The sequence below is a fragment of the Hydra viridissima genome, unplaced genomic scaffold (assembly GCF_058129835.1).
Source record: "Hydra viridissima isolate aposymbiotic clone 2 unplaced genomic scaffold, HvirCarnegie_v1 scaffold_8, whole genome shotgun sequence".
Classification (NCBI taxonomy): Eukaryota; Metazoa; Cnidaria; class Hydrozoa; order Anthoathecata; family Hydridae; genus Hydra; species Hydra viridissima.
The window spans coordinates 14502937-14521805 of record NW_028324307.1 but is presented as its reverse complement, the minus strand read 5'-3'; the positions used below and the strand labels follow the sequence as shown (position 1 = coordinate 14521805).

At 27.1% G+C, this 18869-nt stretch overlaps 2 protein-coding genes across 3 annotated transcripts; both read right to left on the bottom strand.

The window, feature by feature from the left end:
- Positions 1-3696: 3696 nt before the first annotated feature.
- On the bottom strand, positions 3697-17488 carry LOC145194984 (guanine nucleotide-binding protein-like 3 homolog). Of its 2 annotated transcripts, none has more exons than XR_016454924.1 (13): positions 17257-17390; positions 14670-14722; positions 14520-14571; positions 8964-9046; positions 6408-6842; positions 6054-6286; positions 5812-5923; positions 5425-5633; positions 5246-5345; positions 4949-5104; positions 4657-4716; positions 4272-4428; positions 3697-3799 (listed from the first exon to the last, which is right to left on the bottom strand). XR_016454924.1 is itself a non-coding variant. In XM_090095686.1 (13 exons), the coding sequence occupies exons 1-13, from the start codon at positions 17273-17275 to the stop codon at positions 3732-3734; spliced, it is 1716 nt and encodes a 571-aa protein (XP_089951812.1). In that variant the 5' UTR covers positions 17276-17488; the 3' UTR covers positions 3697-3731. The 2 variants fall into 2 exon arrangements, 1 of the variants encoding a protein (XP_089951812.1); XM_090095686.1 differs by having other exon boundaries at positions 4970-5104; positions 17257-17488.
- Positions 10715-13621, bottom strand: LOC145185914 (E3 SUMO-protein ligase KIAA1586-like). Its single transcript, XM_090096067.1, has 2 exons — positions 11262-13621; positions 10715-11165 (listed from the first exon to the last, which is right to left on the bottom strand). The coding sequence occupies exons 1-2, from the start codon at positions 13207-13209 to the stop codon at positions 11020-11022; spliced, it is 2094 nt and encodes a 697-aa protein (XP_089952193.1). The 5' UTR covers positions 13210-13621; the 3' UTR covers positions 10715-11019.
- Positions 17489-18869: the final 1381 nt, after the last annotated feature.

Below are 18869 nucleotides of genomic sequence, written 5' to 3'. Positions count from 1 at the left end.
ACAAAAATTTAGCATTTTTTTAAAGCTGTTTGGTCGGATAACTTTTTTTGATAATTTTTGAGATATATATCATATATATATATAAAGTATACATATATAAAGTACTTCAAAATTGATTTATTCTATTGGAAGCATTTTTCAGTTTTAATTTTCATATTTATTTCCGTTGTTTTAGTTTTATAATTCTTTGATGTTTTCCCCTGGATTTCCTTATTGTCTTATCGCGTATGTGTTTCAAATAGGATTTAATCCATAGACAATAGAATTTCAAACAGCATTTAATCCATAGACAATAAAGTTTCAAGCAGCATTTAAGAAAGTTGAGAAAGCTTAATTGAGTTATTCTTCTGACGTATTTTACAAAAATTTATCATAAACATTTGGTGTTGGTTAATAAAACTTAAGTTAAAATACTCAACTTGTGATCTCAAATAAGATTCCCCTTAAAAAGTTGAATAAATTATAGTCTTTCGCACTCTAGAGAGATAGAAAGTTCTCTTTTCAGAGAGAGTGGCCTTACTCTCTCTAAAGGAAAGTGACTATAATTTGTTTAAAAATTTTGCTTTTTTTTCTTTTAAGCAGGAGGAGGACTAAAACTTTTTTTACGTTTTAGTTAAATACTTTTTATCGTCTAGTTAACATTTGTCGCTTTTGGTTGGTTGTTAATTGATGTCCTGTCTACTTCATTTACTTCAGTAATTTTCTATCAACATTTTGTTTATAATTACTTCAAAGAGTACATGTATGAACGCTAGAACATCAAGTGAAAAAAAGGAACCCTTCAAACTAAGTTTTTTTCTGACACCTTAATTTATGCTGATTTAAAAAGTATTAATGCTAAAAATCATTTACTAGTTCTTGCAAGTTATGATCTGTCATTAATTTTTCTTCTGCCAATCAGAATTTTCTTAATTACGTAAAACATTGATTTTTAAACGACAAAATTGATTAACAGTATTAACAACGATTTTGATTTATTTTATTTTTTTTTTTTCTTTTAACGTATGCTTACGTACGCAATTGTTTTGTAACATCAACCCCAGGGTATTTCACAGTGGGCCAAAGTCTTGCAAAAAAAAAACCCAGCATATTTAAGTAATTAAGTTATACAACGATAATTGGTTTTCCATTAATAATGAATAAAGTATATACTTTTATAACAGTCTTCTGAGATGAATCGATTTTTCTGTATTAAATTAAAAATGTAAATGCGTTTTAAAATAGTAAAGGTTTTGGGGGTGACAACTTTGTGTTTAGAAAATACTTGTTTTTGGCAATTTTTTACTTTTTGCCGATCAAATAACAATATTGGGTAATATAGGGTTAGAACAAAGTAAAATATAACATCATTACGAAATTTTTAAAATCATTTTTTACTATTAATTTGAACTGTATAGGTATTACACATACTTTTGCTTTTCCTTTTTCTTAGTTCAAGCTTAATTTCATAATTAAAAATTACTTCAAATCTTCCAAAGACCAAAAAATATCTCTCCGTTTTTCACAGTTTTCTTTGATGCCATTGGTAAGTTCATGATCACTTAACCTTAGATTGGGTTTTACTTGACGAAATATGAGATTGCCCCGTAGTTTTTTTTTAGCTTCCGGATCTTGAATGACGCTGGATGAGACTTATCGTTTCCCGAGTATTTTTGATGCAATTCTCGGAAATTAACATCCTACTTGCTATTCCTGACCCTGAAGCCACCCTTCATACCAATTATCTGCTATGTTACTGCTTCGCTTACTGCTTTTCGATTCATTTCTGTGAATTTTAACTTTTAAATCTTCTAATAGTCTCAAAAACAATGTTAAATTTGACAAAACCGGTCATCATTAGCAATCTTATACGGAAAAATGATCAAATATAAGTTAATAAAAGTAATTAATGGTAGTTGGTTCGAAAAGAAAAAAATTTCGTATGCAGAAATCATTTTAAAACTTTTTTTTTTTTTTCCGGTATGTATTTTTTATACGCACTTGATAAAACTGAATTAATAAGAAAAAATTTAAGATGCGAACTTGTAGTGAAGTATTTTTCCAGTCAAGCAAAAAAAAAAAGTGTTTTTCTCAAACGTCTATCTTTTTATGATGCTTCTTTTTTATTCGCTTGTTAATGGAAAAACAAAATGTCCATGCTTCAATTATCTCTTTAATGTCATCTCTTCAATCTTATCTCTTTAAAATGTTGCATTATCTCACATATTATCAAGCCAGAAAATTATACTTTGCATTGTAATGAGTTTGTAAGAAAATATATTTGTTATCTAAATGCCATATTTGTCACCTTAATATTAACTTGATGTTAAACATCTTTTGTTACAAAAATATTACTTCGTAATATTTTTATAACGAAAAAAAAGTTTTATTAGAGTATTTATCACTAAAACTAACTCAAAGATTCTTTAACGAAGAGCAATTGTCAGTACCAAAATCTTTACTTTCATTGATTTTTGAGTATGCTAAGTCCAAATCTGAAAACCAAAGTGTCGCATTAGCAGATGGTGGAACTTTTTTAGAAAATAATGATCTGTGGAAAATACACCTCGACTTATACATCAGTTTGAATACATTAAACGACTCTTTTTAGTTAAAAGGATGAGGTCGACTTACACGTGTCTTTCAACAATTTGAAATCTCAGCAGAAGTATGAAATACTGATGCAAATCTCTTGAAAAGATTTCATGTTAGTATTTCATGAAAAGATCTCATGCTACCACAGTTTCATGTGGATAATCAATATTAGTTCATCAATAAAGATCTATCCGCTGTAATAACATTTTTTAAACGAACCAAGTACAGAACATATCGATGGTATAGAGGATAAGTGTAGTATGTCCACATATTCATTGTTTTATTACATTTTTATTAGCAGTAACTTAAGCTTGTAGAGGACAGTTGTAATGTCCACAAATAATATCATTATTTATAACACGAAACAATTATAATATCTTGCTCTGAGCTATGGTTTTGAAGACTGAAATTCGTTTTCCTTCATTTTTCTGTTTTTTGGACAACCTACATTTGTCCTCTAAACAACTTATTTGTGAAAATTATTATTGATAATCTAGATTAACATCTTTAAAAAAAATCACAAACTTTTCAATAAATGAAACCTTTTCTTAATTGTGCGAGTTTATTTTAAAATTTTTAGAGAACTTTATTTATTCTATGTTATTATTTTGTAATAAAATGTTCCTAATAGAAAATTACCATTCTAAAATTTATTTCAGGGTTTTTGCAAATTTTCCAATATTCAGTTCACTTTTGTCCTCCTATGTATTGGAAACAGATTGTAAAAACGACTATGTTGCTGTCATTGCAACAAAAAAAAAAGTGCCATAAACACGCACACATTAAGGATACACTTATAATATCAAAAAAAGAAAGCTTTATTGCGTTAAAAAGTATTTTTATCTTCGTTACGCTAAAATGTAGAGACTGAATTCTGCATTTAAAAGTAGTAATTAAAACCCTTCTTTTAGCTATGGTCTAGTTTTTTTACTTTACAAAAGTTTCATTCAAATTATGAATAATTTTTTTATTAATTTGAATGAATTGAGAATTGTTACAAAAATTACCAATAACCAGTGATAAGGAGTTTAGAAGCGAATAAAAAATAGAAAATCATTAAATTCGAAAGCGATTACGCAAAAGGATTGTGAAACAAGAAGCCAAAAAATATTGAGGCGCACAACAAACATTTAAAACTCAAGTTTTCTAAGAAACTATTACAACGCATCAAAATCGTATGGCTCTGATTCTTTATCATTGGTCGCACCTTCTTGTTTTCTTTTCTCTAAATGAAGAATGATTTTAAATATACAAGTATATAAATAGAAATAAACAGCAGTGTAAAACACTTCAGGACAGCAGATAGTTCATTCTGGTGCGTGCAGACCAAATTTCTAATGTTATTTTATGGAAGAATAGAAAATTGTGGAAGCAACAATTTTCGCATTTTTATGACGCAACATTTAATGGGTAAGTGATTAAAAATAAATTTCGGAAGATCACAAAAGATCTTCCGAAATATTTTTCTAAAGTTTTACAGTATTAGAGGTTCTAACACCTTTACACTAAGGAAAGCACAAGAAATTTAGAAAAAGAAAAAAAAAAAGCCAAAAAAATACCTAACTTTAAACTTAGATAAATTCGTTGTGGTCCGAGGATAATACCTTAGTCCCATTCATTTTGATTTTCGCCACAAAATTTAAAACCAAGTAAAAAGCATTTTAGTTTTAAAACAAAATCTTTGATGAAAAACTCACCCGATTTTCGTAACTCTCGTTTCTTCGCCTTTGCAAGGTTCTTTTTTTGTTTATTTATTTGTTGGTTTGGATTGTCTGTGTCGGTAATTTCGCTTTTTTTTGATTGGTTATCAGCAGATACTTTTTTTTTCTTTGGTTTAACAATAACAGTTTGCTCCTAAGAAATACGATTATTTGGCTTGAAGTTGCAGTTAAGATAAATTTTATATAAATTGTATTTATAACTTTATAAATAAAGTTCGATTGAAATCTCTTTGTGGAACTTTTAACTGATATTTTATCATTAAAAAAAAAATGCTTATATCAATTTTGTATCGATAGAAAAATACCTAAAACTGATATAATATCGACAATATCTTTTTAACAGAAAGTAACGAAACAATACCTGGACTAATTTAGCTGAGTTATCTACATCATCTTCCATTTTTTCAAAGTCTTCAGCACTCTAAGTAAAAAAGATCGCTGAAGCATAACTGTTGATTACAAAAAAGACAAATTATGACCATAAATTTAGAGTAGTACTGAGAGAATATAACAAAGGTACAGCACATCTGCTTGTCTATTACAAGACAAAACTAACATGTGAAAAAACAACTGCGTATGCATGCATATATAGAACACAACCATACAAACATTATTTTTAAATATATGTATTTATTTTAATAACTTATATATACTTGTATATTTTATCACATTACTTCATCATCATCTTCATTCTCTTCATCAATTATTTCTTCCATAGCAGTTGGTTTCCCAGGGTCCAATACAAGAAAAGAATCCATATGCTTTATAAGATTATTTAAGTCAGATTTCTCTTCATCTTCGATTGCTTTCTATAAACAGATTAACGACTAATACAATATGAAATGTTTATTATATATAAAATTATTTTATGCGATTTTTTAAAGTTTTTTTTTTTAAAAGAATTTTAGACTAAAAAAGAAGACAGGAAATGTAATAAAAAAACATTTTACTAAATCAAATCCAGCGCCCCAATACTGTGCTATTGTTGAAGTTGAATGTTCAGCATTCGGTAGATCTACAGGTGGGTGGGTGTAAAAAGTAATTTTCCCGCTAAAGAATAAATATCAGAAATGCAACAAAAAGATTTCCAAAAAAGTTAAAAATTTTCATTAATCAAAAGATAAACTACCTATTCCAATCTTGTAGCAGGACTTTTGCAGAAGCCTGTGTATCTGGGACACCACCCTTTTTTAGTTTTCCTAATCTTTTTGCAAATAACACTAAAAATTCATTAGCATTTGAATAATCAGCCACACAATACTTTTGCATCATCATGGTTTTTTCACATCGACTTAGAATAGCTTCAACCGGTTTAATTGGATCAAGAATTTGTTCAACCTACAAAAAAATTACCACAGAAATTAAAAGAATTGTGCATTCAGAACAATATTTTGAAATGCTGAATGCATTTTTTGACACAAAAATTTAATAAAAAAACTACTGTGTTAGCATCAATATGTAAATAACTAAAACCACTTATAATTCATTTGTAAAATGTAAAGACAAAGACTTTGACCTTCATGGCATTTCTTAAAATAATCTGCATGTCTGTAGAATTTGATCCCATAACAACTCCTGGGCAATCAAGCAACTTAATATGTTTATCAAGTTGAACCTCTTGCATACTTCTAATCGATGAACATAAAAATTAATCAAGAATAGTTTATGAGTATTTTACATTAATGAAATCAAACTATTTATGAAGGTTTAATAAAGAAATGATTTAAAAGAAAAAAATAAATAATCAGAAATATTTACTTAGTAAGTCCAGGGGTTGACCCCACTAAGCATGCTTTTGACCTTCTCAAACTATTGATTACACTACTTTTTCCCACATTTGGAAGACCAACAATACCTACAGTTATGCTTGTTTTAATACCAGCATTTCTACAATAGTTTGCTAACAGTTTTAAGAGCGTACTAGCACCAAGACAATTGCTAGTTTGAAGTAATTCTTGGGAGGCTAGTTCAACTGGAACCTTGGATTGAGCCTAGTTAATAATTTTAAAAATACCAAACTTTCATACTCAATGTAAAAAAAACCAATGAAAATTAAACTGTAAAATGTAAAATAAATTACAACTTGATGGGAAATAGTAAGTCAGCACCTACCAATTTGTTTTTCTGGTCTTGTGTGGATGCTTTAAATGCAACAGCAGGAAATATGTTACGAAAATATTTTAACCATTTCTCAACAATATCTTTTGGGACTAAATCTATTTTATTAAGTAACAATATTAGCTTTTTGTTAGGTCCAGATTCCATAACCATTTCTTCTATTTGTGGACATCGGCATCCCATTGGATCTCGTGCATCTAATACCTGTATTATAACATCAGCTGCTTCTACAACTTTTTTTAATTCTTTGTAATAAGATTTTTTAGACTTAGATTGTGGGACTGAGCTTTGATCATCATTTGCATTATCAACTGCATTCTTTTTTTCAAATTGAGCAGCACGTTTTTCAGCATCTTTTTGTAGATCTTCAAGTTTTCGTTTTCGAGTATCTTTCTTTTTCTTTTTTGACTTCTCTAATTGTTCTTTTTCCTTAAATCAAATTTTTTTTAAACTTTGTAACAATTCTTGGTCATCATTTGAAAGCCATGAATACTAAAATGGACTTTTAAATTTTCTCAGTGAACAAACTTTTGAATATATAGTTTTATATAATAATATTTGTGAATATGTATGTTACATATACATAGAAGACCTATCAGAAGTAGATTAATACAATTATAAAGCTAAACATAAAAATGAAATCTGATTTCGGATTTTTTTCTGAAATAAATTTTAATTAGTAAAGTTAAAATATAAATTTATCACAAAATTTCAGATATCTATTTGCAACATTTTATTAGTGTTATTTTTAGGAGTTAGTATTCTTCCCTCAATTAAATTCATACTCTATAAAGTTTTTAGGAAGTTTAAACAAATGAATTAAAGTGCCTTTATGAACATTTTCCTGAAAATGTTCATAAAGGCACTTCAATTTATTTGTTTAAAAAAGTAAAAAATCATTCAATTCTATGGAACTTAAACTAACTTCTAGATTCTTGCTAAATGTACTTTTCATGATGAAATTTTTGTATGCAGTTGATAAAAATTTTTTTAAAATAAAACCGTTATGTCATAAAACATTTCTTCTTAAAAACAGTGATTACAAAAAGATTCCAAAAAACTGATTGATTATGAAAACAAGAACCCTCAAAAAATAGAACTATAGAAAAATATTCTTGCAAACATATTCTTCATCTTTACAAATAGTATGAATACAAAGTGAAAGTTGGCACAGAAGAAAAGTTTCTTGATTAAAAGTTTTACCAGAAAGAAATTTTTTTTTTTTTCAAAGTGCATACTGGCTATCTGGTACATACAGGCTTTCTATGCCTTTCTAACCAGAACAACATATTTACATTTAGATTAGATTAGTAGCTTTACATGTAATTTTTCTGTGAGACAAAGTGTTTAAAGTATTCTATTTTTTAAAGTACTATTGGTGTACAAATTGGACTTCTGGTTTTCATATTGAAGTGAATGAAAAAGTTGTTTTGAATTATGTTAGTGCTGATTTTGATACTTATTTATTTTCTCTAGGGAAACCTCCAGATGAGTTTGTATTGATTTTAAATACACACAACTGATAAAATACAGAAATTAATAGAATGTGAATTTTGAGACAAATTGTAATGCTTAAAAAAAGTATTACAGCAAATCAATTGTAATCCCTTTACGCAGGGCTCATTCCTTTTCGCTAGAAGAAATACATTGAATTGCAATAATTAAAGAAACTCTGCAGCCTTCTCAATCAAGCCTACTTTTAAAACTTATTTCAGGACTTTTTTTAGGAACTTTAACTCAACACAAATATATCTATTAATCTGAACTGGCTGCATTTTAATATAATAAACTTTTAAAACTCAGTTGGTCACGTTCAGAAGAACATTTTTGCAAAGTTTAATCTTTTAAACATATTGTTTCTGCTTTTTTTTTTTGTTTTGTTTCTGGTTTTTTTAAAACAGTGTTATAACTATTTTTTTTCTGTCGAAAAATACCCATTTATAAAAAAAGTAAAATCTGAAAAAATTTTAATTACAATGTAAAAATATGATTATATAACAACACGTTTTTTAAGTGTATGCTATTGCATATACTTAAAGTATATGTTAATAAAAAATATATTTTAATAAAAAATAAATGGATCTTATCAAAAATTTTCTTTGTTGGTATTTTTTTTTATTTATGACACAGAGAAAGTTGGCTTTAAAGTTTAAATTTTTTTTAAAAAAAAAAAGAAAAGTGTGATTTACATTATTTTCCCACTGAGACCTTCATATAAATGTTAAAAATGCTATATTGAAATAAACTAAAGCTTGCAATGCTATTTTCCTCAACAAAATAAATGCTTACTAAATATTGTAAAAAATGATTATATTTTGTTAAAATTAAAAAAACTCCTAAGAAACTTTGTCAATTCTTCATTGATAATCTTTTGCTTAATTGATAAGACAAGACTTAATAGTAAAAAAAAAAAAATTAATCAAACTATGTATAGTAAGAAAGACTAGGAGAAAATAGGTCTGCAACTTTGAAAAAAAAGAGAGAGAGAAACAATTTGCATGGTTTTAACCATGCAAACTGCTTTTCAAACACTTTTTGTGTTTAACTTACAAGCTGTTTGCGCTCCTCTATCTGCTTGAGAAGTTTCTCTTTGAAAGGATATGAATTTGGAATTCCAGGATCTTTAGGTTTTTCTAAATTTATAAATTGATAATCAAGTTATCTATTTGTAGAAAAACAAATAATATTGCATTAATTTTACAAATTATCAAATTAATGCAGAATGATTCTACCTCATGATGTTCTACAGTTTTAATTCAGTTTTTAGATAAGACTAAAATCAGCATTAATATTTAAAAAAGGGAAAAGAAGAAACAATATACATAAGAAGTTTTAAGTAATTTGCATGGTTGGGTAAACCCATGTGAAATTTTAAAAATGAAAAACTTTTTTTTTTTGATATCTATTCTTTGAGAAACAAACAACACTTAAGTGAACTTTTATTAACTATGCAGCCATTATTAGTTATGCACTACTTAGCTAAAACTTGTTTTTTAAGATAGTCATTAAATATTACGCTTTGTTTTTTTAAAACATATTTTATGCAAAACATATTGATATAATCAAACAAGTTTTATACCAATAGACTTAACAGCATTCTTAAAAAAAAAGATAAAAATAGCATTTTTTTTCATGCATTTAAATAAGACTGATCCCTTAAGACTAGTCATTCAACACATAGTTTGTTAGCACATATCAGTAAATGATAAATAATTATACTATTTGAAATCTGGAAGATTGGAGTGCTTCCCATGATTCATTACAACCATGAAAAACTTAGAAGACCTATTTGAAAAAGTGTTTTGAATTTCTATCAAAATCTACATGATAGTTCTCTAACTTGTAAGAAGTTTTATTTGTAATACTGAATCTTTAGTTACAAAAGGTATTTTCTAATCTTTTACAAATCTTGAAAAGTGAATTTGACAAGTTTGTCTTACAATTCGACAATTGAAGTCTTTGAGGTCTTTGAATACAAATTGATTTAAGTAATATAATATTAATTATTTCTTGTAATAATTTTTACAGTAATCAAATATGCATTTTTAATTACAATATACATGTTTCTTCATTTGTAATGCTTCAGCAACAAAACTTTTGCTACTAAAGCATAACTTTTACTGAGCATAAGGTAGTTATTCTTAAAGAAAATACAAACTAAAAAAATTATCAAGCCCTGAAATAACAATCATTTAGTTTTTTAAACTTGATACTTAAATGTTGATTTTACCATCATAGATGTTCAATTTGAGAGTTTTGTTAATAATTTTTTCCTTTTTTTTTTTACTGTTAACAACAATTTAGTCAAATTTATTTTATATATAAAACTAAAACATTTCACTATCTTTTAGTCCAACATTCAAAAAAAGAGAAAAAATTGCAAAAGCATGTTGTGAATGACGTCTTCCATGGAAGCAAATGGTGGGCCTATGGGAATTCCAATTAAAAAATATTTTAACTTGCAATAATATTTTGAGTTGTTATTGAATATAAAGTGTTAATGAATAGTTTAATAATATTTTAAGGTGTTAATGAATATAAGATGTTAATGAATGACGGGATTGTAAATTATATAAGGAGTTGAGCCTGTAAATAGTTGGTAAATCAATCATATGAAGTTTGCAAAAAGCAGTAAATTCATTAGTTTCTAGCAGGAAAACACATTTGAATATATATATATATATATATATATATATATATATATATATATATATATATATATATATATATATATATATATATATATATATATATATATATATATATACAGTGCTCGAAGTGGGAAAAAAAAGGTAGCGGGATGGTTTTTAATATTTTCTAATCGCCATCCCACCTATCCTAAAATTATAGATTTCGTATTTTGTGTAGATTAAATAAAGGAACTATAAATCCCTAGAGTATTCCTATAGTAAAAAACCTATATTAAAAAAAAAACTTGAGGTCCGTTATATTCTTAAGAGACTGTCACCGTAAAATATTGAGTTGAGTTTCACATCAAACGTCATTAAGCAATCAAAAAACAATGGTATATTTAAACATTTTATTTTGAAACAAGTCTTATTTTTTTGTATTTACCAATTTTTTAAATAATTGAAAAAAAATTCGGTCAGAATATCTTCCAAAATGTTTCACTTTCATTTATAGACTTTAATGCCGGCGCTTCACAATTCCTAAAATTAGCATCGCGATGTCCTTTCCCAAACCACTTAATGACATAATCCTTTGGATCGAAATGCGTAATTGGTGGACCTACTAATGAAATGAACATTAAACTCGACACAGTTTTTATTAATAAAGAGTTTCGCAAGGAAGATAAGATTATATTCATAGTAGAAAAAGAACGCTCACATTCAGCTGTTGAAACAATCAAGGTATTTATAGCAGTTCTCAGAGGCTGAAGATCATTAGGGGGATCTTTACAGTCACCAGTGGAAATGTATTCACGAAACCCTTGGACTGCCTTAATTTCACAAATATTTAAAGTTTTTGCTAATTGTCTAATATCGTTATCTCCAAAGCATGGATCTTGGTCTGCAAACCATTGTGGCTTATCAAAAACTTGTAAATTTTTTATTAAATTATCGTATTTTTCTTTGTTTGGATCATTTTCTTTGTCTTGTAAAGATTTATGCGCAGCTCTAGTTGTAAACATTCTAGAATCAAGATTTTCACTTAGTTTACTAAAAAATTCATTTTGATTAATTTTAGAAACTTTTCCGATCTGTAGTTTGACGCCTTTAAATTCAAACTTTTCTGCTGCAAGCTGCGTTTGCGAATAATATTCACCTGAATTATTTCTCATTGATTGAAATATATGGTATTTTAAGGTGATAAGCCGATGTGCATCAGGTAAAGAAGTTTGCCTATCTTGTAATTTTTTAGAAAGATGTTCTAGTTCTATTAAAGCATCTAGCATTAGTCCCATGTTGAGTATGAAATTGATACCACATAATTTATTTTTAAGACCTGCATATTGGGCTCTATCTCCTCCATTACGCCTTAAATCCAATGAAGATTCATGAAAGTGTTGATACAATGCTGCATAATTATTCCAAACAGCCATCACAGATCGAGCGCTAGACGACACCCATCTAGTGCCTAGAATTCGTCCAATGGAATTTAGTTTTACACTTAAAGCCATAGCAACAGTTTCCAGTTCTTTTTTGTTTTTAGGAGATGCACTGTAAATGGAATATAATTTATCAAAAAAGCTTTTCATGTGACAAATTGGTAAGATATCGCGCACAACATCATTCACTGCTAACTCTAATCGGTGATTGCTACAATGCCATAAAATCAAATTAGGAAACTGATTCAAAAGTAACTGGGCAACGCCTGCCTTTTTGCCAAGCATATTAGAAGCACCATCACATGCAAAAGACACCCAATTACATAATAAAAAATTGTTGTCAAAACCAAAATTGTGTAAAGCACATATAAAAGATTTTGCAATAGACGAGGCTTCTGTATTTGTTAATTCGATAAGATCAAAATAAATACTATTGACAATATTTATTTCTGGAATGTTCACTCTCAAGCAGATTGACAGAGCAGACTTTTTGCTCATCGTGGTAGATTCGTCTATCATAAACCCTACTTTACTATTGTTAAGAAGAATATATTTTACAAGCTTAGTGCGCATTTCATTTGCAATGTGATAAACAATATCAGCGCATGCGTGATCAGATTGTAAAATACGTCCCATGTCTAAACCATTTTCTACCTGTAATAATACTAGTTCTTTCAAATCAGAAAATGGACGATTCCTTTTTGCAATGTGATAAACAGTGCGAAATATGCGGTAGGTAGTTTCGTGCTGATTGATCTGCATTTTTGAACTAAACATCTCTATGGTGTTTTTTTTGGACTGAGAAATAATTTTACAAGCCTTTTCGTGTGCAACTGATAGTTTATGGCTTGAAAGCTTTTTCCTCATTGATTGTTGTTTTTTTTCTTTTGTTTCGCCATATTCCTTAACGTTGCCAAGCGTCCACTCGCTAGCCAATTTTATTCCTTGAGATTTTTCGGCACCTAAATTATTTGCTGACTTACAAACAGAACAACCAAGATCTGTTAATGAAACTGTCAACCAGTCAAATGTTTTTAATTTCTCCTTCCACTGTAAATCAGACCAGTAATCTGGAAAAATAACATCACATTGAGGAAAGGATTGGCAAGTTTCAATACTTGAAAAATCTGTCACTTCTTTATTTATTTCAGTGTCATTTTCCAAATTACTTTTAGAACTATCACTGCTTAACTTTCTTTTCCTTCCGCTTGCTAGCCATTTATCCATATTTATAAAAAGTATATTTTTTTTAAATCATAACATTTAATGTTGAGTAAATCTACTGTGTACTATATTTTATTTCACCAAAAAAAACTCTAATGATACTTTAACAAAAAAAAAAGCCAATGTAGCTTTTTGTTGCTTGGTAACTTTTTATTTAAAATACAAAAGAAAAGACGCAATGTTTTATAATTATCGATTTAGTTTTTAAACTTTCTACCGCAAATTTTTAAATAACAGCTGAGACTTAAGTTCATTTAAATTCGCATATTGCCGCAAACTTTAAAATTGTTTTTACAAGTTTATTTATTGGAGGAAAATAAAATAAAATTTCCATTAATTTATTATGTACCGGGATGGCATCCCACCCCAAAATATGCATTAAAAAAGAAGTGGGATGGTTTTCAAAATTTAAAAAGGTAACGGGATGGCATCCCGCCCCATCCCGCCTCACTTCGAGCACTGTATATATATATATATATATATATATATATATATATATATATATATATATATATATATATATATATATATATATATATATACTACTTATTTTTAAAACTTTTAAAATTTTTTACAAAAAAAAAATTAAAAAAAAATTAAAATAAACTTAGAGTTCCATGAAATTTAAAAAGAATTACTTCTGAACTGAAAGGAAAACTGAAAAGGTCAGCCAAAGTGAATCTCAATATTCATATCATGACACATGGAGGTTTGGTTAACTATACTTTAGATACAAAAGACAAAATGGATAACTTAAACTAAATGCTTTAAAAAATCTTAAAACTTTTGAAAAATAAATTACAGAAAAAGTAGCTATATCAAAATTTTAAAAAATATCTATTTATTAAAATTCGATGAAGATTAAGAAGTTGTTTTAAAAAAATAAAAAACAATTCTCTGAGTTCTATTGAAAAAGTAAACTACACTGCACAAATAGCATTGATAAAACACTGCACAGAAAGTTTTGATAAAACTTTTATAAATGTTAATGGTGCAACTGTAAACCTCAATTACCAATAAAATTCTGGAAAAAAATTATTCCAGAATGATTCTAGTTGAAATAATATTTGTTGCAATGTACTAAACATGTATTTCAATCGCAGAAAGAGCAAAAATGCCAAAAATTTTCCAAAAATAATGCAAAACTTTGAGCATAGGGAAACAAATATTTTACAGGACTAGAAAATTGCTAATATTTCCCTCAAAAAAAAAAATTTGTTTGTTCAGGTTGCAGGACACAAGGTATATACTGTCAACTAGAAAAATATTCTTTAGTTGCAGTTAAAAGATTTTTGTTCAAGAAAAATACATACTGCCTGATTTTACTTTTTCTTCTTTTCTCTTCTTACGATTATGGTCAGCTACCTAAGAAAGTACTCCCAAATTTATATTATGAACTCAACCAGTATTTAAAAAACTACAACTTTTATTAAGTAAAAAAAATTATCAATCAAAAGCCAAACCTTTTTTATAATTTTATATCTTTTTCTGCAGGTCATCCTTTTACTCTTTGAATCTAAAATTATATAGATGTTAGTAATAACATTATTCTTAAATGTAACTTCAAAGAATATTATAACCATAAGAATTACATTTTCTGTTTATTTTTTTTTTTTTTTTCTTTTAACTTGTGCATAAATACAATTTTTAATAAATCTTTAAAAAATACCTTTCGGCAATCTAACATTTTAATTAAAAATTTATATTCATATAAATTGAATCAAAATTTGAATTTCAATCAAAATAGAGCTTTGCTGTAACTAAAAATAAAATCAATTTAAGTAAAAACACTTTTTGTTAACTTTATTGGAATTTTATTGAAATGTTCACAAAAATGTTGAAAATTACTTGGTAGTTAAATTATTGAGATCAAACCTTAAAAGTTTAAAAACTCAAAAAGTTTGAAAAAAAATATTAATATCTTAATTTTCCCAAAACACTTCTGAATTAAGTTCTAAATTTTCCCCACTAAAGACACAAACACAAACCACTTCAACAATTGCAACAACAATTGTAAAAATTGCAACAATTTAAATTGACTTTAAATAGTGAGAATCAATCATTTTAAAAGGATATATTTAAAAATGATGAAATAAATTTAAAAATTTTTTCTAATAACAATTTTATAGAAAAGTAGACTAATTTTGTATGTCAAAAAAATTTTGCTATTTGTAACTTTTATTGTTACAGTAAAATTTTAACTTTATCTCTTTTTTAAATGTTTCAGAAAGTTATGCAACCTGAAACAAATTACCAGGCAAATTAATAGAGAAAAGTGAAGCAATATTTAAAAACAATTTTCCTAAAGTTCATGAAATATCTTTCTTTTATTAATGATTCAGTGGAATTTAGCTAGTTTTTTTAACACATGACTTTCTTTGACTGGACAATTTGATCTGAGCTTTTTAAAATTCTGTATTAAAATAAAGTAATTGTATAATTAAAAATAAGCAGAAACAATAAAAAAAATATACCACTTGATTTTTCAATTCATGAAGGGTGCTTTTCATTTATTTTTTGAATTGTTTTTCGTTAAAATACTTTAAATATTGGTAATTTTACAATAGACATTTTTTGCACATTTTTCATCAATTTCCTTTAACAAAAGTTTTAATATCTAAAAAACTTTGACAAGCTTCTCTTGAAAACAAAAGTGAAAAGTGCTATATCTAAGGAACATGTGTAAAAAAATTGCCATAGTATACCACTATATTAGCTAGTTAATCCACTTTGAATAATGAGATGATGCAGTAGTCATTGGCATAATACATAAACTTTTCTCTCTTTCTCTCTCTCATTTCTACACGTTTGTATTTTCTGATACTGATGAGGAAAGCATCTAAAATTTGTTTGACATTATGTTTATTTCAATTAGTTCAAAAATAATCAAAATTATTTGTGTGAAGAAATTTTGCGTGAGGATAAACAAAGATGTAAGATTTTATTTGTTATTTTATAACTAAACTTTTGATTTTTATATTTTTAAGGTGTTATTTATAAAAGGCTAACATATTGGTACAAAAATGTATAAATATTGTTAAATTGAATTTATTCATGGTTTGAAGATTTTCTAACCTCTGTGCACCCTTGGAGCAGGTTAGGTTTTAACCTTAAAAACTGATCTTCAATTACTGGCTAATATTAGTTACTTTATTTTTAAAATGAGAATACATTCCAATCATTAGAAACCTTTTTATGTTAAATAAATATATCTAAATTGGTAAATCAATGTTAGTTATATTTTGGTATTACCAACTAAACTAAATTCTTTTTTTATATTACTCTTGCAAGAAAAATTCAAATCCCTTTTTATCCTGATTTTATTTTTTATTAAATTTTCTTATGATCACATGTTAGCTCTTTAAATAAATGCAAACTGTTTTACAAATTCTTAAAGTACTTAGAAAGTGATAGTGATAGGGAATTGAAGAGAAACTTGAGGAGAAAATTTTAGAATTAGATTCACGGAGTTTATCTGAAAGTACAGAGAATAATGAAGAAATATTTCATAGGTTTGATTGTTCTAAAATGTCACAAAATAAAAAAACTACAGAAGCTTATCTAAACATAGGAGAGAATTTTCCTGTTTTGCTTTTACAAAAGATCTTTTAGATCAAACCATAGAGAGAATTGGAGGGCGAGAATTTGAATTAATTTAATTTTCAACATCATGAAAAGAAGTAGATTCGATGAAACAAGTAATTTTTTTCAATGGTAATGCTATATCGAACAACAATCGTTGTAACAAATGATACAGATCATTTGCAAGAAAAAATTTATTTATAAACTTTTTGCTAGGTCTAATATTAGATTATGCGTAAAATTTTGAATGCGGTTCAAAATTATACGCATAGTCTAATATTAGACCTAGTGTTACCCTACTGTATAATGTATGCACTTCAGTGTTACTACCCTACTATACAGTGTGTTGACGATTAACACGAACTTAACGAGGTTAACGAAGATACTATTCTTATTTAGAGGTTTTTCACGCATATAATTAACTGGATTTTACATATATCTCAACTTTAAATAGGTTAAATAACTTACTCAATTTAGGTTTTGACATGATTCTTTTTTGTTTAGTATACTTGTTTTTGTTAAACTATGCTATATTATGTAAAACCATGCGTAACAAAATACTCGTGTAAAAACTTACACCAGTGCGTTTAGCGTTATGTTCAAACACACGAAAATTAACTAAAAGAATGACTTTAGAACTCAAGTTTCCGTTAGTTATTTGTTGATATTAGAGAGCTTACGATAAGAAAACTGCAACGGCAACTTCTACAATTTATGACAAATATTTGACACTAGGCATGCGCAATGGATGGGATTCCCTGAAATGCCGTTTTAAAACTTTTTACGCAACGTCAAAACGCTGAAATTCGTGTTCTCTGAAAACGGCTTAAAAATAGATCAAAGTAGTACTTGCTTCAAAAGTGTAACAAAGTAATTATTTAATTTCTGATACAAATTTAAGATATATACATAAGTATAAATGTATATATATATATATATATATATATATATATATATATATATATATATATATATATATATATATATATATATATATATATATATATATATGTATATATATATATATATATATCAAGTATCATATCGAGTAGTCTACATGGGTAGGAGAATCGTTTTAAAAAAATACACAGTGCTTCTACCGGAGTAACTTTTAACCCATTATAACATACAAACTCTTGAGGTAGTTGAAGTACATTGAGTAAGCAATATATATCACTACGTAGAAATCTAAATTCACTTTTGCATTCATCATCAGACATGATTTCTAAACAAAATTGCTTATAACTCCAAAACGGTAAATCTGGATTCTTAGACGAATTAAATTTGTACAGTAGTAAAAATTCCTCGTCGTCTATGATATTTGATTCTAATGCAAGCAATAAACTATTTCTAACATTTCTTAAAGGAGCCATTTTTAATTTTTTTTTTGTTTATTTCAAGATGTTTTCTTTTTTTTTGAAGCAGAAATTCGTAACTAATTTTATATGAATACCGCAACTGCTAGTCGCAACCGCTCGATCCAGACCTTTGTCGTCTCCGTTGCCGTTGCAGTTTTCATATCGTAAGCTCTCTAATTACAAAAAAAACAAAGTAGCATTAATCATATCACAAACTCTTGGAGTAACAATTGCATCATTTGAAACTTTTACTTAATTGATAAAAAATTAAACCATTTACAATGGTGGAATGGGGTTTACTCATCCTCAAAAAATACTGCCCAGAAGTTTTTTGTTTTTTTGTAAAATTTTATTAGCACTGGATTTTTGTGCATAGTTACTGGAAAAGATATATACAATAAGATTTGTGGTTAAGAATATCTCCATTTTTTCAGTACGTTATTTTAACAATGATGCAATAAAGATTGATAAATAAGAGCAGCTTTTTTTGAATGCGATTTTTTTGGTTTCAAGACAAAATTGAATTGAAAAAAACTGGTACGAGGACAAAATTGTAAAACATTAAAATGGAAGTTTAAAAGTTTTTTTTTAACTTTAACTTTTTTAGCTGAATAACTTAAAGGTAAATTTTGATAAAAATAAACTTTATTTAAAAGGTTTTTTATTTATCTAAGAATTAGAAATTGAAACGATATACTCTAAGGAGACCTGTTGATGCCTGTT

Excerpts from the sequence above, each read along its gene's own strand:
- LOC145185914 (XM_090096067.1), bottom strand. The coding sequence starts at position 13,209 with ATGGATAAATGGCTAGCAAGCGGAAGGAAAAGAAAGTTAAGCAGTGAT. Across the intron at positions 11,166-11,261 it reads GATTGTTTCAACAGCTGAAT|TAGGTCCACCAATTACGCAT; the intron begins GTGAGCGTTCTT and ends TCATTTCATTAG.
- LOC145194984 (XM_090095686.1), bottom strand. Across the intron at positions 6,843-8,963 it reads TAGAGGAGCGCAAACAGCTT|GAAAAAGAACAATTAGAGAA; the intron begins GTAAGTTAAACA and ends ATTTGATTTAAG. Across the intron at positions 6,287-6,407 it reads AAGACCAGAAAAACAAATTG|GCTCAATCCAAGGTTCCAGT; the intron begins GTAGGTGCTGAC and ends ATTATTAACTAG.